This window comes from Oncorhynchus keta, chromosome 19, assembly GCF_023373465.1.
Source record: "Oncorhynchus keta strain PuntledgeMale-10-30-2019 chromosome 19, Oket_V2, whole genome shotgun sequence".
Taxonomy (NCBI): Eukaryota; Metazoa; Chordata; class Actinopteri; order Salmoniformes; family Salmonidae; genus Oncorhynchus; species Oncorhynchus keta.
The window spans coordinates 66,891,584-66,915,193 of record NC_068439.1 but is presented as its reverse complement, the minus strand read 5'-3'; the positions used below and the strand labels follow the sequence as shown (position 1 = coordinate 66,915,193).

The window sequence follows — 23,610 nt, the reverse complement described above, 5'->3', positions numbered from 1 at the left end:
AGGAGCGAGACAGGGACTGATTCTGAGGGAGGAGGGAGACAGGGACTGATTCTGAGGGAGGAGGGAGACAGGGACTGATTCTGAGGGAGGAGGGAGACAGGGACTGATTCTGAGGGAGACGGGGACTGATTCTGAGGGTGGAGAGAGAGGGAGACAGGGACTGATTCTGAGGGTGGAGAGGGAGGGAGACAGGGACTGATTTTGAGGGTGGAGAGCGAGGGAGACAGGGACTGATTCTGAGGGTGGAGAGCGAGGGAGACGGACTGATTCTGGGGGTGGAGAGAGAGGAAGACAGGGACTGATTCTGAGGGTGGAGAGAGGAAGACAGGGACTGATTCTGAGGGTGGAGAGAGGGAGACGGACTGATTCTGAGGGTGGAGAGAGAGGGAGACATGGACTGATTCTGAGGGTGGAGAGAGAGGGAGACAGGGACTGATTCTGAGGGTGGAGAGAGAGAGGAGGGAGACAGGGACTGATTCTGAGGGAGGAGGGAGACAGGGACTGATTCTGAGGGAGGAGGGAGACAGGGACTGATTCTGAGGGAGACGGGGACTGATTCTGAGGGTGGAGAGAGAGGAGGGAGACAGGGACTGATTCTGAGGGTGGAGAGAGAGGAGGGAGACGGGGACTAATTCTGAGGGTGGCGAGAGAGGAAGACAGGGACCGATTCTTTGGGTGGAGAGAGGGAGACAGGGACTGATTATGAGGGTGGAGAGAGAGGAAGACAGGGACTGATTCTGAGGGTGGAGAAAGTGGAGGGAGACAGGGACTGATTCTGAGGGTGGAGAGAGAGGAAGACATGGACTGATTCTGAGGGTGGAGAGAGAGGAAGACAGGGACTGATTCTGAGGGTGGAGAGAGAGGAAGACAGGGACTGATTCTGAGGGTGGAGAGAGAGGAAGACAGGGACTGATTCTGAGGGTGGAGAGAGAGGAAGACATGGACTGATTCTGAGGGTGGAGAGAGAGGAAGACAGGGACTGATTCTGAGGGTGGAGAGAGAGGAAGACAGGGACTGATTCTGAGGGTGGAGAGAGAGGAAGACAGGGACTGATTCTGAGGGTGGAGAGAGAGGAAGACAGGGACTGATTCTGAGGGTGGAGAGAGAGGAAAGACAGGAACTGATTCTGAGGATGGAGAGAGAGGGAGACAGGGACTGATTCTGAGGGTGGAGAGAGAGGAAGACTAACTGCCACACTGTCTGCTCCTCAGCCTGACTGAGTGTTCATGAGCCGATGTCTGGAGCCCCTGTCTCGTTTCAGATCAGTCACTCGGGGGTGAACTGTCACTGGCCTACGTTATTATTATTAATATAGGACAGACAAAGACTGGGGCTGGGGATGATGACGCGGCAAATGTCCCAAATGTCCCGGCACAGCTTGTCCCGTGAATTCATCCTAAAACTAGGGATTCGCTGATAACTGCGAAAACAAACATTCTGGATAATATAGAGAACCTTGAACTATTTATTGATCAGCATTTTGATATGCTCGAAAAACTATCAGATACATCGAAGTGAACAAGGGAAGACCTTTCCTCAAGCTCTGCGAGCGAAACTGAAGGGAAGCTGCCATTTTAAAATTCCAAATTTAACATTGGAGGGGAGTGTTTTTATAACTATGTCTCCAGAAGAGCATTGCTTACAAGCACGAGAGAGCAGTAAAAAAAAAAACGGGATATATTGCCTGGGCAACTGGGGGAGGTTGAGGCCTTAAAAACAGGAATTGATTACAGTAATAAAATGATGGAAGATATACGAGCGGAAAATAAGATATTGAAAACTACTGTGGACTCTATGGAGAGGCTACGGTATGATAATCAATCAATGAAAGCCGAATGACTTGATCTAAAGTGCAGAAGTATGAAGAATAATATTGTTATAATGGGAATAAAGGAGAATGAAAATGGAAACTCAGTCAACAGAGGAAAAACTCAAGGTTTTTTATAAAACGTAATCTCAAGATACAATTGATTTTCAAAGGGCTCACCGTTTCGGTGGCAGAGGGGAGGGAAAGCCCTGTCCGATAGTAGCTATGCTAATTTACTACAAATGAAGATTGCCTTGCTACAACAGGGTAGGGAGGTGAAGAACACCCCGTTCTCTATTAATGAACAATTTCCCCGTGAAATAATGGAGAGACGACTTTCCCTGTATTCCACTTTCAAAAGGCTCTGAGCAGAGAAGCAGAAAGTTCATCTAGTGGTTGATAAATTCTACGGAAACAATCAACTGTTCAAGGACTCTAAGATGACAACGTGGCTGTGAGTGATAGATACCTCCTGTGGAAGTAGTTCCGATACACATTTGCCCCCACATTACACATTACAAATATGGGTGTTTTTTTTTTTATATTTAAAATGTATGCATGACTTACATTTTTTTTTTATGCAGTACAGAACCGTAGACTATGTGGACTTAAAATAAGGTAGGACTTTTGGGAATGCGAAACGGGTAAGATGGACTAGGCCTTTTTTTTATTTAGGCAATATCGAACTTTGGACGATATGGACTCAAAATCAGGTTTTGATTTAGGGGAAGGCGAAGATGGGTAAGGCTTTACATAAAAAAATAAAAAATACCAACTTTATTTTTTCAATGGTATGGCCTAATTGTAGAGATGGGGGTATATTATGACTTAAAAGCGGTTAGATAGTGCAAACCTTTTTGGCGGATGTGAATCGGAACAAATAGAATTGAAGATAAAATGTTATAAATATGAATTGATCTAAGGCTAGGATAAAGCATTACAGAATTTAAAACCTGCCTAGGTTATCTACTGGAGTGAGCCTATACAATCCTAAAATAATTGGTGTCATTGTCCTTTTACATTTAAAAAATACATCTCAATATTAAAAATGTGAAGGACCTATTATTGTTCCAATACACACCGAAAAATGGATTGGGTATTGTCAGCAGTGTTGTCTCTATTGGTGTGCGGCTGACTGGTTAACACAGGGTTAAACTGATTAAAGTTAACGGTAGAGCCGACACATTTAACTGGCTTATGGAAGCACTTCTCTAAGAGAGAAGGGTATTTAATATTTTTACATGAGCTATTTATGCTAACCTTATATTCTTGATTCTAATGATATAGGCCTCTATCCTCTATATATATATATCTAAAACAGCTGAGGTGATCGAGCAATGACCCTGGAATAAAAACAAAATGTGTGGACGGAGAGAGGGTTGGTTTTACAGGTTGACTCGCTTTGGATTGTCAGTACTGCATGCCGTCTTGCTGTCGTGCCATGGCTGTGTCAGGGTCGATTGTGAGTTTAACTTATTTGTCCCTTTATGGGTAGTGTGATGTTTAAGACACATCCTGACAGCCAGTAAAAATATGTTCCTTTGTCATTATTGCTTTTTGTTGGAATAAAACAGTATATACACTGCTCAAAAAAACAAAGGAACACTAAAATAACACATCCTAGATCTGAATGAATGAAGTCGAATTAAAGTGGAAAACCACACTACAGGCTGTTCCAACTTTGATGTAATGTCCTTAAAACAAGTCAAAATGAGGCTCAGTAGTGTGTGTGGCCTCCACGTGCCTGTATGACCTCCCTACAACGCCTGGGCATGCTCCTGATGAGGTGGCGGATGGTCTCCTGAGGGATCTCCTCCCAGACCTGGACTAAAGCATCCGCCAACTCCTGGACAGTCTGTGGTGCAACGTGGCGTTGGTGGATGGAGCGAGACATGATGTCCCAGATGTGCTCAATTGGATTCAGGCCAGTCCATAGCATCAATGCCTTCCTCTTGCAGGAACTGCTGACACAGTCACATGAGGTTTAGCATTGTTTTGCATTTAGGAGGAACCCAGGGCCAACTGCACCAGCATATGGTCTCACAAGGGGTCTGAGGATCTCATCTCGGTACCTAATGGCAGTCAGGCTACCTCTGGCGAGCACATGGTGGGCTGTGCGGCCCCCCAAAGAAATGCCACCCCACACCATGACTGACCCAACGCCAAACCGGTCATGCTGGAGGATGTTGCAGGCAGCAGAACGTTCTCCACGGCATCGCCAGACTCTGTCACGTCTGTCACGTGCTCAGTGTGAATCTTCTTTCATCCGTGAAGAGCACAGGGCGCCAGTGGCGAATTTGCCAATCTTGGTGTTCTCTGGCAAATGCCAAACGTCCTGCACGGTGTTGGGCTGTAAGCACAACCCCCACCTGTGGATGTCGGGCCCTCATACCCTCATGGAGTCTGTTTCTGACCGTTGGAGCAGACACATGCACATTTGTGGCCTGCTGGAGGTCATTTTGCAGGGCTCTGGCAGTGCTCCTCCTTGCACAAAGGCAGAGGTAGCGGTCTTGCTGCTGAGTTGTTGCCCTCCTACGGCCTCCTCCACGTCTCCTGATGTACTGGCCTGTCTCCTGGTAGTGCCTCCATGCTCTGGACACTACGCTGACAGACACAGCAAACCTTTTTGCCAGAGCTCGCATTGATGTCCCATCCTGGATGAGCTGCACTACCTGAGCCACTTGTGTGGGTTGTAGACTCCGTCTCATGCTACCACTAGAGTCAAAGCACCGCCAGCATTCAAAAGTGACCAAAACATCAGCCAGGAAGCATAGAAACTGAGAAGTGGTCTGTGGTTGCCACCTGCAGAACCACTCCTTTATTGGGGTGTCTTGCAAATTACCTATAATTTCCACATGTTGTCTATTCCATTTGCACAACAGCATGTGAAATTTATTGTCAATCAGTGTTGCTTCCTAAGTGGACAGTTTTATTTCACAGAAGTGTGATTGACTTGGAGTTACATTTTGTTGTTTAAGTGTTCCCTTTATTTTTTTGAGCAGTGTAATAAGTACTACATGAAACGTGTCTCTCTGCCGATAGGCAGTGTGCATGTAATGGACATAAGGAACTGGTCTTGCGATATTTATAGGTCTTTTTCTCTTCATTTTTCTTGTTTCCCCCCCCAAACAATTGGATCCAATGAAATGAGCAGGCTGGGCTGACATGCTTATAGCCTTTGCTAGGGCTTTCCTAATATGAGCATGAATCTATAATATTGTGCTGTTATTATTTGTATTAATATAATCTATTATTATAGTTTATTTGTCTGACTGTTTTTCATGTTATTTGGTAGGTTCTCTCTCTTAAAAAGAGAAAAAAAACCTCATTAATATGCAATAGACCTATGGGGCTTTGAATGTGTAAGTGAAGGGTGCCAGTAGTTAATTATTCTATCATGGGACTGCTCATATTTCCCTTGGCCGATGCCAATTGGCGGCCAAGGTTTTGCCTTTGTGCATCATGAGGGAGATGGTCTGATGGTCTTCGTGACAACAAACAGACCTCCTAGATATGGGGGGAGGTATTAGTGGGTGGAATATTAGGAAAATTGGAGGTTTACACAATTGCATCTACAGTATTCTTAACCGTGCAAATATTATGGTACAGCTATATGGGCACTTAATAATCATGGTGTTTTTTGATGGTAAGTTTACATACACTGGTTGTGGAAAGTATAATTGATCAATCATTATGGTAAGTGGGGAACTAAGTAAAGCCAGTTACAATTGTAATGGCTTAGCAGATTGTTAAAAAAAGATACATTTTTACCTGGCTAAAATAGAAAGAAAATAGAAAGAATATAATCTATTGTTTACATGAAACTCACTACAAATATAGACGAGGTTGGGTAGAAAAGGGACAGAGGGAGAAATATTTTTGTCATTGGCAAAGAAACTCAAAAAGGGGTGATTATATTAATGAACAACAATTTTGATCCGACTGTGCAAACTGATCCTCAAGAAAGATGAATCCTTTTAAATATGTTATTGGACCAAAAACAGACCTGACTAATTCATCTATATGGGCCAAATAATGATGAGCCACACTTCTTCTAAAGTATATATAGTCATCTATTGAGCTCACCAGCAATTAATTGATCTATTATTATGGTGGGAGATTATAATACGGTTTTAAACACCGTAAAGGAAATCACACTACAAACTATCACCCTCATGCACTTAAGGAGATCATGGATACATTAGAACTAGTGGATATATGGAGGCTGAAAAACCCTGACCTAGTGAGATATACACGGAGGAGGCTAAATCAAGATAGCCATCTTGACTACTTCCTGGTCTTATTCTTTCTAGCGTCAAGAGTTAAAGTATTAATAGGATAACGAATGCGATCGGACCACCATCTAATTGGCCTCCACATAACTCTTACAGCATTTCCACATTGACGGGGATATTGGAAATTTAATCAAAGCCTACCGGATGACAATTTGTTCTTAACGAAGTCATTTGAAATGGGCATTTTTCTACACAATGTAGATCCAGCAGATTTGCGTATTGTATGGGACACATTTAGAGGTTATTCAATAAAATACTCATCATTAAAACAAGCAGTTTAGGTCAGAAAAGATGAATGAATAGAGGAAATAGCAGGTCATGGAAACTACTATAGGGGCACAAAATACAGGAAAAACCAAAAGAATGATCAAGTGGAATTTATTACAAAAATAAAGCATATTGTATGGAAAATGCACTACATATTTCATGAATCTTCAACATAGAAATGCTACCAAAAATAATTTACATAAACTCGTTACAAATGACAGTAATCCATGATTCACCATATTATATTTTGAAAGAGGAATCAAAATATTTTAAGCGTATGTTTTCTTTTGTCTCCTCCATCTCTACTGAATGGTGTTAACTGTAAGGATTACTTTTCTAATAATAATAATGTAAAATTAACAAATGTACAGAAACACTTGTGTGAAGGCCAAAATACAGGAGGAGGAACTGAGGGAATTAAATATTTTCCGTTTGGAAAAATACCAGGGCTTAATGGTATACCAGTGGAGGTATATCAGACCTTTTCTGATGTACTCAAAGGTCCATTATTAGCGTGTTTTAATTAATCCTATAAAATGTTTAGACTTTCAGGTTCTCAACAAGGTCTGATTTCATTACTACTGAAACAGGACTCAGGTTGTAAGTAAACTTCTTTTCACTGTCAACTGCATTTCTTTTCAGCAAACTTAACATGTGTAAATATTTGTATGAACATAACAAGATTCAACAACTGAGAAAAACTGAACAAGTTCCACAGACATGTGACTAACAGAAATGGATGAATGTGTCCATGAACAAAGGGGGTATCAAAATCAAAAGTGACAGTCAGTATCTGGTGTGGCCACCAGCTGCATTAAGTACTGCAGTGTGTTTCCTCCTTATGGACAGCACCAGATTTTCCAGTTCTTGCTATGAGATGTTACCCCACTCTTCCACCAAGGCACCTGCAAGTTCACAGACCATCCTGGAGGGAATGGCCCAAGTCCTCAACCTCCGATCCAACAGGTCCTAGACGTGCTCAATGGGATTGAGATCCGGGCTCTTCACTGTCCATGGCAGAACACTGACATTTCTGTCTTGCAGGAAATCATGCACAGAACGAGCAGTATGGCTGGTGGCATTGTCATGCTGGAGGGTCATGTCAGGATGAGCCTGCAGAAAGGGTACCGCATGAGGGAGGAGGATGTCTTCCCTGTAACGCACAGCGTTTAGATTGCCTGCAATGACAGCAAGCTCAGTCCGATGATGCTTTGACACACCGCCCCAGACCACGACGGACCCTCCACCTCCAAATTGATCCTGCTCCAGAGTACAGGCCTCAGGGTAACGCTCATTCTAGTCAACGATAAATGTGAATCCGACCATCACCCCTGGTGAGACAAAAACCTGTCCGATCCAGTAACGGTTGGTTTGTGACCATTGGCCACATTGTTGCCGGTGATGTCTGGTGGGGACCTGCCTTACAACAGGCCTACAAGCCCTCAGTCCAGCCTCTCTCAGCTTATTGCGGACAGTCTGAGCACTGATGGAGGGATTGTGTGTTCCTGGTGTAACTCGGGCAGTTGTTGTTGCCATCCTGTACCTGTCCCGCAGGTGTGATGTACGTAGGTAGGTGCAGGTGTTTTAACACGTGGTCTGTCACTGCGAGGATGATCAGCTGTCCGTCCTGTCTCCCTGTAGCGCTGTCTTAGGCGTCTCACAGTACAGACATTGTAATTTATTGCCCTTGCCATATCTGCAGTCCTCATGCTTTCTTGCAGCATGACTAAGGCACGTTCGCACAGATGAGCAGGGACCCTGGGCATCTTTCTTTTGGTGTTTTTCAGAGTCAGTAGAAATGCCTCTTTTAGAGTCTTAAGTTTTCATAACTGTGACCTTAATTGCCTACCTAAGCTGTTAGTGTCTTAACGACAATTCCACAGGTGCATGTTCATTAATTGTTTATGGTTCATTGAACAAGCATGGGAAACAGTGTTTAAACCCTCTACAATGAAGATCTGTGAAGTTATTTGGATTTTTTGAATTGTCCTGAAAAGGGATTTGTTTTTTTGCTGAGCTAATAAAGATCCAGCCCATTTAAAAAGAAAACTGGAAGCCACTTACACTTCAAAGTTGTGATTTCAAAAACCCTGGCGAGGTGTATAGCAACTAGAATAAAAAAGGTTTTACCAGATATTGTTCATCCTGATCAGACAGGTTTTTTACATGAACAATATATTGGCGATTTAATATACGACAATTACTTGAAAAAATTGCACATTATGAAACAGGTCTCCCCCGTCTTCTGGGCTCAGGGTCTTGCTGTATCCTGTCAGGCACAAAAACTGAACTCCCTCCTTTTAGCTCGGGCACCGTCTCCAACTACGGAAGTCACCTTTCTTTCCCCAGTCCTTTCCTGTGTGCTGCCCTTCTGGCAGCTTTATGGGACTCGTAAATCTGGTGAGCAATCAGCCCTGGATTACCCACCAACCACAATCAGCCCTGGATTACCCACCAACCACAATCAGCCCTGGATTACCCACCAACCACAATCAGCCCTGGATTACCCACCAACCACAATCAGCCCTGGATTTACCCACCAACCACAATCAGCCCTGGATTACCCACCAACCACAATCAGCCCTGGATTACCCACCAACCACAATCAGCCCTGGATTACCCACCAACCACAATCAGCCCTGGATTACCCACCAACCACAATCAGCCCTGGATTACCCACCAACCACAATCAGCCCTCGATTACCCACCAACCACAATCAGCCCTGGATTACCCACCAACCACAATCAGCCCTGGATTACCCACCAACCACAATCAGCCCTGGATTACCCACCAACTACAATCAGCCCTGGATTACCCAGCAACCACAATCAGCCCTGGATTTACCCACCAACCACAATCAGCCCTCGATTACCCACCAACCACAATCAGCCCCAATTAGTCCTGGCCGGAGAGCCCGTTGAGACCTGGCACATCCAGCAGAGGGAGCCATCGCCTCGTGATGTAGACTCCGTCTGCCACCAGGCCTCGACGACTCTCCCCCTGGTGGCTGACCTGCTGTACGCCACACCCCCCCCTAGCTCTGTCGGGGAGGGGGATGTCGTCTCGATAGGGCATCCGCGTTTTCATGCTTCGCCCTGACCTTTTCACAACAGAAAAAGAGAATCATTGAAGGGACAAGAACCACCTGGTGACCCGATCATTTGTGTCCCTTCCTCTGACCATCCAGACCAGGGGAGCATGGTCAGTGACCAGGGTGAAGTGGGTACCTAACAGGTAATAATTGACTGTCTAGCACCCACTTAATCTTAACAATCGAGTACTTTTTCTCTCTAGTTATTAGCTTTCGGCTTATGTACATGACGGGGTGCTCTTTCCCATCGTGTATCTGGGACAGAACGCCCCCTAGTCCCGTGTCACATGCATCCGTCTGGACCAACATTGGCACCTGTAAATCGGCGGTTACGAGAATCGGATGGGAGCACAGTGCTTCCGTCAGGCGCATGAACGCCACTTCTGTCTTGTCCGTCCATTTCACTGTTTTCGGGAGGCGGGCCCTGGTTAGATTGGTGAGGGGGGAAGCTACAGCCACAAAGTTGGGGATAAACCTGCTATAGTATCCTGCCAGTCCCAGGAAGGACTTGATCCGTGTCTTGGTGCGTGGAACGGGCCAGTCACTACTGCGTGAACCTTCCTCTCCTGGGGCTTGACGTTCCCCAGTCCAATCAAATACCCCAGGTACTCCACCTCCTTGAACGCTAGTCTGCATTTCTTGTGGTCGCTGTCAACCCAGCTTGCCTGAGCTGTGGCTGTGGATGATGATATTATCCAAATAGGCCTCTGCGTACTGCTGGTGGGGTCGAAGTACTTTGTCCATCAGGCTCTGGAATGTGGGTTAGGCTCCGTGGAGACCGAACGGGAGAACCCGGTACTGATATAGTCCATCTGATGTCAAAAACGCTGTCTTCTCCCAGGAGGAGGCTGTGAACTGTACCTGCCAATATCCTTTGTTCTGGTCAAGGATGCTCATGTACAGGGCCTTTCCCAATCAGTCGATGAGTTCACCCACCCTCGGCATGGGGTAGGCGTCAACAAGCTGATGTCTTGCACAAACCGGAAATCATTAAAGAAGCACAGGCTACCGTCCGGTTTGGGCACCAACACGATGGGGCTGCACCATGCACCCTGGGACTCTTCAATGACCCCCATCCTCAGCATAGCCTCCACTTCCTGCTTCACAGCTGTGTGCTTCGGCTGTGTGCTTTGTGTCGTTGTCCTGTTGGACGGTGAACCTTAACCCCAGTCTGAGGTCCTGAGCATTACATTGTCATTATGGGGTAGTGTATGTAGATTGAGGAGGATAAATATGAATTAAATCAATTTTAGAATAAGGCTATAAAGTAACACAATGTGGAAAAAGTAAAGTGGTCTGAATACTTTCCAAATGCACTGTATGGGGCATGCAACATTCTCAGCTCTGTAGAGTTTGCTGTGAAGAGACAGAATCACTAGATCATTTATTCTGGTATTGCCACTATGTAGCTTGTTTCTGGTCACCGGTTTAGGAATGGTTAAAAAAATCACAACATTCGCTTAAAATTAACCAGACAACAGCACAATTGAAAAATATATGGCACATGGTGATAGGTGGGGTGGGATTAAATACAGTTGAAGTCGGAAGTTTACATACACTTAGGTTGGAGTCGTTAACTTGTTTTTCAACCACTCCACAAATGTCTTGTTAACAAACTATAGTTTTGGCAAGTCGGTTAGGACATCTACTTAGTGCATGACACAAGTAAGTTTTCCAATAATTGTTTACAGACAGATTATTTCACTTATAATTCACTGTATCACAATTCCAGTGGGTCAAAAGTTTACATACACTAAATTGACTGTGCCTTTAACCTCTCTGGGATATGTGGGACGCTAGCTACTCATCCCCAGAAGATAATATATGCATATTATTAGAATATTTGGATAGAAAACACTCTGACTTTTCTAAAACTGTTTGAAACATGTCTGTGAGTATAACAGAATTTATGTAGCAGGCGAAACCCCGAGGACTAACCATTCACCCTCTTTTCAATGAGATTTCATTGGGAATCCAAATTTCTAAGAGACTTGCTTGCATTTCCTACCGCTTCCACTGGATGTCACCAGTCTTTACAAATTGGTTGAGGTTATTCCTTTGTGTAATGAAGAAGTACGGCCATCTTGAACGAGGGTCACTTCATGTTGAGTTTGTTTTCTTCCTGTATTGAACACAGATCATCCCGTCTTCAATTTTATCGATTATTTACTTTTTTTTAAATACCTAAAATTGTATTACAAAAGTAGTTTGAAATGTTTTGGCAAAGTTTATAGGTAACTTTTGAGATATTTTGTCGTCACGTTGTTTTTCTGGATCAAACGCGCCAAATAAATTGACATTTCGTATATATATGGATGGATTTAATCGAACAAAATGACAATTTGGGATGTTTATGGGACATATTGGAGTGCCAACAGAAGAAGCTCGTCAAAGGTAAGGCATGATTTATATTTTTATTTCTGCGTTTTGTGTCGCGCCTACAGGGTTGAAATATGTTTTCTCTCTTTTGTTTATGGAGGTGCTATCCTCAGATAATAGCATTGTTTGCTTTCGCTGAAAAGCCCTTTTGAAATATGACATGTTGGCTGGATTCACAACACGTGTAGCTTTAATTTGGTATCTTACATGTGTGATTTCATGAAAGTTAGATTTTTATAGGAATTTATTTGAATTTGGCGCTCTCTGTATTTTCTCTGGCGTTTGGCCAAGTGGGACGCTACCGTCCCACATATCCCAGAGAGGTTAAAGGCAATGCTACCAAATACTAATTTAGTGTATGTAAACTTCTGACCCACTGGGAATGTGATGAAAGCAATAAAAGCTGAAATGAATAATTATCTCAACTATTAAAACTTCTTACGGCTGAAATCACATTAACGGGATTGATTTGACAACAGCCAGTGAAAGTGCAGGGCGCCAAATAACAGAAACAACAGAAATCTCATAATTAAAATTCCTCAAACATACAAGTACTATATACCATTTTAAAGATAAACTTGTTGTTAATCCCACCACAGTGTCTGATTTCAAAAATACTTTACAGCGAAAGCACACCATACGTTAGGTCAGCACCTAGTCACAGAAAAACACAGCCATTTTTCAAGCCAAAAAGCAGAAATAGAGAAAATGTATCACTAACCTTTGATGATCTTCATCAGATAACACTCATGGGACTTCATGTTACACAATGCATGTATGTTTTGTTCGATAAAATTCATATTTATATACAAAAATCTGAGTTTACATTGGTGCATTATGTTCAGTAATGTTTTGCTTCCAGAACATCTGGTGATTTTTGCAGAGAGCCACATCAATTTACAGTAATACTCATCCTAAATGTTGATGAAAATACAAGTGTGATTCATGGAATTAAATATATACTTCTCCTTAATGCAACCGCTGTGTCAGATTTCCAAAAAGCTTTACGGAAAAAGCACACCATGCAATAATCTGAGTATAGCGCTCAGAGACAAAAACAAGCCATACAGATACCCGCCATGTTGTGGAGTCAACAGAAGTCAGAAATAGGATTCTAAATATTCACTTATCTTTGATCTTCATCGGAATGCACTCCCAGGAATCCCAGTTCCACAATAAATGTTTGTTTTGTTCGATAAAGTCCTTCATTTGTGTCCAAATAACCTCTTTTTTGTTTGCGCGTTTAGTTCACAAATCCAAATTCACAAGACACAAGCACTTAGTTCAGACGACAGTTCGTAGAAACATGTCAAATGATGTATAGAAATCAATCTTTAGGATGTTTTTATCATAAATCTTCAATAATATTCCAACCGGACAATTCCTTTGTCTTTAGAAAGGAAAGGGAACAGAGCTCGTGCTCACGGCCGCATGTGAGACTGACCTCATGGCATTCTGCCAGACACCTGACTCAAACAGCTCTTATTCTCTCCCCCTTCAGAGAAGAAGCCTGAAACAAGGTTCTTATGACTGTTGACATCTAGTGGAAGCCTTAGGAAGTGCAATCGGACCAAATTTTACACTGTCTATTGGATAGGCAAAGACTTAATCCTTCAAACCTCAGATTTCCCACTTCCTGGTTGGATTTCTTCTCAGGATTTTGCCTGCCATGTGAGTTCTATTATATAAACTTCCGACAATAATGTATTATTGTTATGTTCGATAATGTATTATTGTTATCTTCGATAAGCTATTATTGTTATGTTCAATAATGTATTATTGTTATGTTCAATAATGCATTATTGTTATGTTCAATAATGTATTATTGTTATGTTCAATAATGTATTGTTGTTATGTTCAATAATGTATTATTGTTATGTTCGGTAATGTATTATTGTTATGTTCGGTAATGTATTATTGTTATGTTCGGTAATGCATTATTGTTATGTTCGGTAATGTATTGTTTTGTTTGGTAATGTATTATTGTTATGTTCGGTAATGTATTATTGTTATGTTCGGTAATGTATTATTGTTTTGTTCAGTAATGTATTATTGTTTTATTCAGTAATGTATTATTATGTTCGGTAATGTATTATTGTTATGTTCGGTAATGTGTTATTGTTATGTTCGGTAATGTATTATTGTTATGTTCGGTAAAGCATTATTGTTATGTTCGGTAATGTATTATTGTTTTGTTCGATAATGTATTGTTTTGTTTGGTAATGTATTATTGTTATGTTCGGTAATGTATTGTTATGTTCGGTAATGTATTATTGTTATGTTCGGTAATGTATTATTGTTATGTTCGGTAATGTATTATTGTTATGTTCGGTAATGTATTATTGTTTTGTTCGGTAATGTATTATTGTTATGTTCGGTAATGTATTATTGTTATGTTCGGTAATGTATTATTGTTTTGTTCGGTAATGTATTATTGTTTGTTTCGGTAATGTATTATTGTTTTGTTGTATTATTTTGTTTTGTTGGTAATGTATTATTGTTTTGTTCGGTAATGTATTATTGTTATGTTGTAATGTATTATTGTTATGTTCGGTAATGTATTATTGTTTTGTTTAATGTATTATTGTTTTGTTCGGTAATGTATTATTGTTATGTTCGGTAATGTATTATTGTTATGTTCGGTAATGTATTATTGTTATGTTCGGTAATGTATTATTGTTATGTTCGGTAATGTATTGTTTTGTTTGGTATTATTGTTTTGTTTGGTAATGTATTATTGTTATGTTCGGTAATGTATTATTGTTTTGTTCTGTAATGTATTATTGTTATGTTCGGTAATGTATTGTTTTGTTCGGTAATGTATTATTGTTATGTTCGGTAATGTATTATTGTTTTGTTTCGGTAATGTATTATTGTTTTGTTCGGTAATGTATTATTGTTTTGTTCGGTAATGTATTATTGTTTTGTTCGGTAATGTATTATTGTTTTGTTCGGTAATGTATTATTGTTTTGTTCGGTAATGTATTATTGTTATGTTCGGTAATGTATTATTGTTATGTTCGGTAATGTATTATTGTTATAATGTATTATTGTTTTGTTGGTAATGTATTATTGTTTTGTTTGGTAATGTATTGTTATGTTCGGTAATGTATTATTGTTTTGTTCGGTAATGTATTATTGTTATGTTCGGTAATGTATTATTGTTATGTTCGGTAATGTATTATTGTTTTGTTCGGTAATGTATTATTGTTTTGTTCGGTAATGTATTATTGTTATGTTCGGTAATGTATTATTGTTATGTTCGGTAATGTTTTGTTCGGTAATGTATTGTTTTGTTTGGTAATGTATTATTGTTATGTTCGGTAATGTATTGTTTTGTTTTTGCTAATGCATTATTGTTATGTGATTTGCTGTATATCAATCAAATCTATAAAGCCCTTTTTACATCAGCAGAATTCACAAAGTGCTATACAGAAAGCCAGCTTTAAACCCCAAACAGCAAGCAATGCAGATGTATGTCAAATGTATATGTTGCAGAAAAGATGTAAAATCAAAAAGATGTGTCCTCCTAAGAGGAGGGCGGGTTCAACATTTATAAAATTTAAATTCAAGTTTGAAAAGTAAAATTGCGTTTTGTCACAGTAGGGCTGGGCAATAGTGCCTAAAACTCTATTTCAATGTGTTTTCTCTAAATAAGCTGTGTTGCACAATTTAAAGATCAAGTTCACTGCATTTAGCAATACTATATTGAATTCAGAGCTTGAGGAATTATACATAGGCTGAATATATGCCTTCCACAAGACCCACTAATAATTACATTATTTCATCAAAATAGTTGTACCTGTTTTTTTTTGCGATAATCACTGATTTGGCTTTCAGGTCTGTCTATAACAATGCCAGTTATGTTATAAATGTTACCAGAATCATGCATATTTCACATTCACTAATAATATAGCAGACACCGGTGTCATAAACTCTAAAGCCCGCCCACGAGCTAGTGTGTAGCCAGCTAATATTTTTATTTGAATCCAATTTGGATCTAGGTATAATTTCACAAGTTCTGAATTCAGCTAAAACGCAGAACAGTTGAATAGTTTTGAACACACCCTTCTGTCTGTCCCAACTGTTTGAACAGCATGCGAACCTGTCCACTTTGTTCAGATGTTGAAATCAAGTGGCCTACCTTATTTCTCAGAATAAAAACAAATGGCCAATTCTTTATATAATTGTTTTATGCTTTTTGCACGTTTTTAAAACACACTTAACAGCTACTATAACAAACTTTGTTTGACTAAAATGCTGCTAGCTATACCTGGTAGCGTAAAGCACGTGACAAACTGAGCATTCATTTTCCAGAATTAATGTTCATTGGTACATCCGTTTTTAGTAATGCCTGCTCTGCTTGAAATCTAAGGAGTTGAAACATAAACAGGGTATGGTTCAAAAGGTTAATGTGTTTCGGTGTCCATATGACCGATTTCTGTTGGACCACACCTCAAATGCAAATAGGGGGTTGAAACCGTTTGTCAGAGCGGAAGAAGTGATCTCATCTTTGTTGTTGTGAGGGGTGGTGGGAGGGGCTTGGGAGAAAGAGGCAAAGCGAGTGATCTCATCTTTGTTGTTGTGAGGGGTGGTGGGAGGGGCTTGGGAGAAAGAGGCAAAGCGAGTGATTTCAAAATCTGTCCAAAATAAGCCCAATGCATTTCTATGCGATTATATTGAACCTAAGCTCCTCGCCTGCCTTTGGGACAACAACTCCCTTTGTTAGAGGCAACATGAGCATTGTTTTATTAAATACAGATATCTGGTGTAACTGGGAAGGTGCAAAAGGCAACATGAGCATTGTTTTATTAAATACAGATATCTGGTGTAACTGGGAAGGTGCAAAAGGCAACATGAGCATTGTTTTATTAAATACAGATATCTGGTGTAACTGGGAAGGTGCAAAAGGCAACATGAGCATTGTTTTATTAAATACAGATATCTGGTGTAACTGGGAAGGTGCAAAAGGCAACATGAGCATTGTTTTATTAAATACAGATATCTGGTGTAACTGGGAAGGTGCAAAAGGCAACATGAGCATTGTTTTATTAAATACAGATATCTGGTGTAACTGGGAAGGTGAAAAAGGCAACATGAGAACAAGTGGACATAAACGCTCATAAAAACAAAAAATACAACAAACCTCGATTCTTCGATACGGGCATTTGGAATGTCGCGCAAAACATAACATCAAAATAATCAAATTCATTTAATGTATCCCCCAGCCCTATGTCACGTTATCGTTCCAGCAACAAGGTCTACAAGGTGAATGAGATTTGAATGGTGTTTTGAATTGAAAGCATATTAGCTCCTGAATGAAAGAATCTCTGGCTCGATCTCTTGTTTATTTGTTTATTTTGTTGTGGATTTTGGAACACATTGCTTTTTCTGTACGCAAAGTAAATGTCTGTCAATAGCAGCCAAAATATATATCGAATCGGGTGTGTGTGTGTGTGTGGTTCCAGGGTGTGTGAGCTGTTACAAGGAGGTGCTGTGATGAACAAGAGCTACCAGCCCCACGAGGCCCACATTCCTTACCTGCTGCAGCTATTCATCGACTACAACCTGTACGGCATGAACATGGTCAACCTGGGAGCCGTCAAGTTCCGCCGGAGCCAGCAGCGCGAAGGTAAGGACGCTCTGGGGGTACACAGAACAGGGAGCGGAAAGGTTATTTTACCCAAGAGGAAATGCTTAGTAATGGGGATGTAAACAAATGTGTTAACTACATTTGACAGAATTACTTTTTTGGTGAGTATGGAGCATTTCTGGGATCTTTTATTTCAGTTAAAAAACATGAGCTAGCGCACATCCAAAGTAATGTATTTTATGTAGAGGTGCTAACTAACGGCAAATTAACTATAAGCTATAAAAAAATAAAGAGTCGCACACTCTATATATTTATTGGGTAAATCGCCAACGTTTCGGCAGGGATTTACCCAATAAATGACTGGAAAAGTGTGTGTGATATATATAGTGTGCACCTCTGTCTTTTATTTCAGCTAATGAAACATGGGACCAACACTTTACACATTTATATTTTTGTTCGGTATAACACAAATGTATAATAAAAAGAATACAAATAATCAGAGCTTTAAAAAAGAACAGAAAGTAACAATATTACTGATTTAAATATTACTGTTGGATGTGGTTGATATTACTGTTGGATGTGGTTGATATTACTGTTGGATGTGGTTGATATTACTGTTGGATGTGGTTGATATTACTGTTGGATGTGGTTGATATTACTGTTGGATGTGGTTGATATTACTGTTGGATGTGGTTGATATTACTGTTAGATGTGGTTGATATTACTGGTTGATATTACTGTTGGATGTGGTTGATATTACTGTTAGATGTGGTTGATATTACTGTTAGATGTGGTTGATATTACTGTTGGATGTGGTTGATATTACTGTTAGATGTGGTTGATATTACTGTTAGATATGGTTGATATTACTGTTGGATGTGGTTGATATTACTGTTGGATGTGGTTGATATTACTGTTAGATGTGGTTGATATTACTGTTAGATGTGGTTGATATTACTGTTAGATGTGGTTGATATTACTGTTAGATGTGGTTGATATTACTGTTAGATGTGGTTGATATTACTGTTGGATGTGGTTGATATTACTGTTAGATGTGGTTGATATTACTGTTAGATGTGGTTGATATTACTGTTAGATGTGGTTGATATTACTGTTAGATGTGGTTGATATTACTGTTGGATGGTTGATATTACTGTTGGATGTGGTTGATATTACTGTTAGATATGGTTGATATTACTGTTAGATGTGGTTGATATTACTGTTGGATGTGGTTGATATTACTGTTGGATGTGGTTGATATTACTGTTAGATGTGGTTGATATTACTGTTAGATGTGGTTGATATTACTGTTAGATGTGGTTGATATTACTGTTGGTTGATGTGGTTGATATTACTGTTAGATGTGGTTGATATTACTGTTAGATGTGGTTGATATTACTGTTGGATGTGGTTGATATTACTGTTGGATGTGGTTGATATTACTGTTAGATATGGTTGATATTACTGTTGGATGTGGTTGATATTACTGTTAGATGTGGTTGATATTACTGTTGGATGTGGTTGATATTACTGTTAGATGTGGTTGATATTACTGTTAGATGTGGTTGATATTACTGTTGGATGTGGTTGATATTACTGTTGGATGTGGTTGATATTACTGTTAGATGTGGTTGATATTACTGTTAGATGTGGTTGATATTACTGTTAGATGTGGTTGATATTACTGTTGGATGTGGTTGATATTACTGTTGGATGTGGTTGATATTACTGTTAGATATGGTTGATATTACTGTTGGATGTGGTTGATATTACTGTTAGATGTGGTTGATATTACTGTTGGATGTGGTTGATATTACTGTTAGATGTGGTTGATATTACTGTTAGATGTGGTTGATATTACTGTTAGATGTGGTTGATATTACTGTTGGATGTGGTTGATATTACTGTTGGATGTGGTTGATATTACTGTTGGATGTGGTTGATATTACTGTTGGATGTGGTTGATATTACTGTTGGATGTGGTTGATATTACTGTTGGAGATATTACTGTTAGATGTGGTTGATATTACTGTTAGATGTGGTTGATATTACTGTTAGATGTGGTTGATATTACTGTTAGATGTGGTTGATATTACTGTTAGATGTGGTTGATATTACTGTTGGATGTGGTTGATATTACTGTTGGATGTGGTTGATATTACTGTTAGATGTGGTTGATATTACTGTTAGATGTGGTTGATATTACTGTTAGATGTGGTTGATATTACTGTTGATGTGGTTGATATTACTGTTGGTGGTTGATATTACTGTTAGATATGGTTGATATTACTGTTGATATGGTTGATATTACTGTTGGATGTGGTTGATATTACTGTTAGATGTGGTTGATATTACTGTTAGATGTGGTTGATATTACTGTTAGATGTGGTTGATATTACTGTTGGATGTGGTTGATATTACTGTTGGATGTGGTTGATATTACTGTTAGATGTGGTTGATATTACTGTTAGATGTGGTTGATATTACTGTTAGATGTGGTTGATATTACTGTTAGATGTGGTTGATATTACTGTTGGATGTGGTTGATATTACTGTTGGATGTGGTTGATATTACTGTTAGATGTGGTTGATATTACTGTTAGATGTGGTTGATATTACTGTTAGATGTGGTTGATATTACTGTTGGATGTGGTTGATATTACTGTTGGATGTGGTTGATATTACTGTTAGATGTGGTTGATATTACTGTTAGATGTGGTTGATATTACTGTTAGATGTGGTTGATATTACTGTTAGATGTGGTTGATATTACTGTTAGATGTGGTTGATATTACTGTTAGATGTGGTTGATATTACTGTTAGATATGGTTGATATTACTGTTGGATGTGGTTGATATTACTGTTGGATGTGGTTGATATTACTGTTAGATGTGGTTGATATTACTGTTAGATGTGGTTGATATTACTGTTAGATGTGGTTGATATTACTGTTAGATGTGGTTGCTATGTAGATGTGGTTGATATTACTGTTAGATGTGGTTGATATTACTGTTAGATATGGTTGATATTACTGTTGGATGTGGTTGATATTACTGTTGGATGTGGTTGATATTACTGTTAGATGTGGTTGATATTACTGTTAGATGTGGTTGATATTACTGTTAGATGTGGTTGATATTACTGTTAGATGTGGTTGATATTACTGTTAGATGTGGTTGATATTACTGTTAGATGTGGTTGATATTACTGTTAGATATGGTTGATATTACTGTTGGATGTGGTTGATATTACTGTTGGATGTGGTTGATATTACTGTTAGATGTGGTTGATATTACTGTTAGATGTGGTTGATATTACTGTTAGATATGGTTGATATTACTGTTGGATGTGGTTGATATTACTGTTAGATGTGGTTGATATTACTGTTAGATATGGTTGATATTACTGTTGGATGTGGTTGATATTACTGTTGGATGTGGTTGATATTACTGTTAGATGTGGTTGATATTACTGTTGGATGTGGTTGATATTACTGTTAGATGTGGTTGATATTACTGTTGGATGTGGTTGATATTACTGTTGGATGTGGTTGATATTACTGTTAGATGTGGTTGATATTACTGTTGGATGTGGTTGATATTACTGTTGGATGTGGTTGATATTACTGTTAGATGTGGTTGATATTACTGTTAGATGTGGTTGATATTACTGTTAGATGTGGTTGATATTACTGTTGGATGTGGTTGATATTACTGTTGGATGTGGTTGATATTACTGTTAGATGTGGTTGATATTACTGTTAGATGTGGTTGATATTACTGTTAGATGTGGTTGATATTACTGTTGGATGTGGTTGATATTACTGTTGGATGTGGTTGATATTACTGTTGGATGTGGTTGATATTACTGTTAGATGTGGTTGATATTACTGTTGGATGTGGTTGATATTACTGTTGGATGTGGTTGATATTACTGTTGGATGTGGTTGATATTACTGTTAGATGTGGTTGATATTACTGTTGGATGTGGTTGATATTACTGTTAGTGTTAAATGTGGTTGATATTACTGTTGGATGTGGTTGATATTACTGTTAGTGTTAAATGTGGTTGATATTACTGTTGGATGTGGTTGATATTACTGTTAGATGTGGTTGATATTACTGTTGGATGTGGTTGATATTACTGTTAGTGTTAAATGTGGTTGATATTACTGTTAGATGTGGTTGATATTACTGTTAGATGTGGTTGATATTACTGTTAGATGTGGTTGATATTACTGTTAGATGTGGTTGATATTACTGTTAGATGTGGTTGATATTACTGTTAGATGTGGTTGATATTACTGTTGGATGTGGTTGATATTACTGTTAGATGTGGTTGATATTACTGTTAGATGTGGTTGATATTACTGTTAGATGTGGTTGATATTACTGTTGGATGTGGTTGATATTACTGTTGGATGTGGTTGATATTACTGTTAGATGTGGTTGATATTACTGTTAGATGTGGTTGATATTACTGTTAGATGTGGTTGATATTACTGTTGGATGTGGTTGATATTACTGTTAGATGTGGTTGATATTACTGTTAGATGTGGTTGATATTACTGTTGGATGTGGTTGATATTACTGTTAGATGTGGTTGATATTACTGTTAGATGTGGTTGATATTACTGTTAGATGTGGTTGATATTACTGTTGGATGTGGTTGATATTACTGTTAGATATGGTTGATATTACTGTTGGATGTGGTTGATATTACTGTTAGATGTGGTTGATATTACTGTTGGATGTGGTTGATATTACTGTTAGATGTGGTTGATATTACTGTTAGATGTGGTTGATATTACTGTTGGATGTGGTTGATATTACTGTTGGATGTGGTTAATATTACTGTTAGATGTGGTTGATATTACTGTTAGATGTGGTTGATATTACTGTTGGATGTGGTTGATATTACTGTTAGTGTTAAATGTGGTTGATATTACTGTTAGTGTTAGATGTGGTTGATATTACTGTTAGTGTTCGATGTGATAGAGAAGGTTTTAATCATAAAGCTTTACAATGACAGTGCTTTGAATAATACACCTTGTGAACACACAGCAAAGCTTATAACAGAAGGACAGATGAAGAGGGAGGGAGAACTAGAAGCAATGGGGTGCCGGCCAGTTGGCAGCCCCCCTCCAGCCCTGAAACTAGACTAGTGGAGTAACTCTTAGCTTCTGCCTCCTGCACATTCTCCTAGAACCCCAGAGGATTCTGGAACACTGCCAGGCTGTTACAGACAATAAGTCATTATGCACAAGATTGAGAGATCCAGGCCACATCCCTGTATGTCACCCAATCCAGGAGCCCAAGGCACATTCCTCGTAATATCATCAGTCTCTTCCTCTGTTTCACAGAGCAGGGCAGACAAACACCCTGACGTCAATCTAGAGAAATAAACCACTGGGCTTGGATATGGATCTATTTACTTCTGACCTTTTGAACTCAGTCGTTTATAGAACTTGTACTTTACACAGCTGTTTAGTATTAATATGACCTCCCGCCGCTCCTCTGCCAACCAAAACAAAGCCGCAGCAGCAAGCCAAGCTGGGACATTTGATATCTCCTAGTGAGAATGATAAAGTCGAGCCTGTAATCTGAGGGTTGAGGCCGGGGGGGGTGGTCAGACACGGACTCCCTACCTCCTATCTCCCTTCATCCCTAGAAGTGAAACTGATAATCACTAGGCCCCTCAGTGGGAGGGAGATAGTGGTAGAACAGGGGCGGTATCTCCGTGGGAGTGGAGGATCAGGGGAGGTATCTCCGTGGGAGTGGAGGATCAGGGGAGGTATCTCCGTGGGAGTGGAGGATCAGGGGAGGTATCTCCGTGGGAGTGTAGGATCAGGGGAGGTATCTCTGTGGGAGTGTAGGATCAGGGGAGATATCTCTGTGGGAGTGGAGGATCAGGGGAGGTATGTCCGTGGGAGTGTAGGATCAGGGGAGGTATCTCCGTGGGAGTGTAGGATCAGGGGAGGTATCTCCGTGGGAGTGGAGGATCAGGGGAGGTATCTCCGTGGGAGTGGAGGATCAGGGGAGGTATCTCCGTGGGAGTGGAGGATCAGGGGAGGTATCTCCGTGGGAGTGTAGGATCAGGGGAGGTATCTCCGTGGGAGTGTAGGATCAGGGGAGGTATGTCCGTGGGAGTGTAGGATCAGGGGAGGTATCTCCGTGG

General features: G+C 40.0%; 1 protein-coding gene across 2 annotated transcripts in view; it reads left to right on the top strand.

Moving 5' to 3' along the window:
- The window catches only part of LOC118397878 (DNA polymerase zeta catalytic subunit-like), a 110,973-nt gene that overhangs the window by 42,350 nt on the left and 45,013 nt on the right, over positions 1 to 23,610 (top strand). For both annotated transcript variants that reach the window (XM_052471113.1, XM_052471112.1), the window contains exon 4: positions 17,309 to 17,472. In XM_052471113.1, the coding sequence (XP_052327073.1) occupies positions 17,309 to 17,472 (164 nt within the window). The remainder of the gene's footprint in view (positions 1 to 17,308; positions 17,473 to 23,610) is intronic.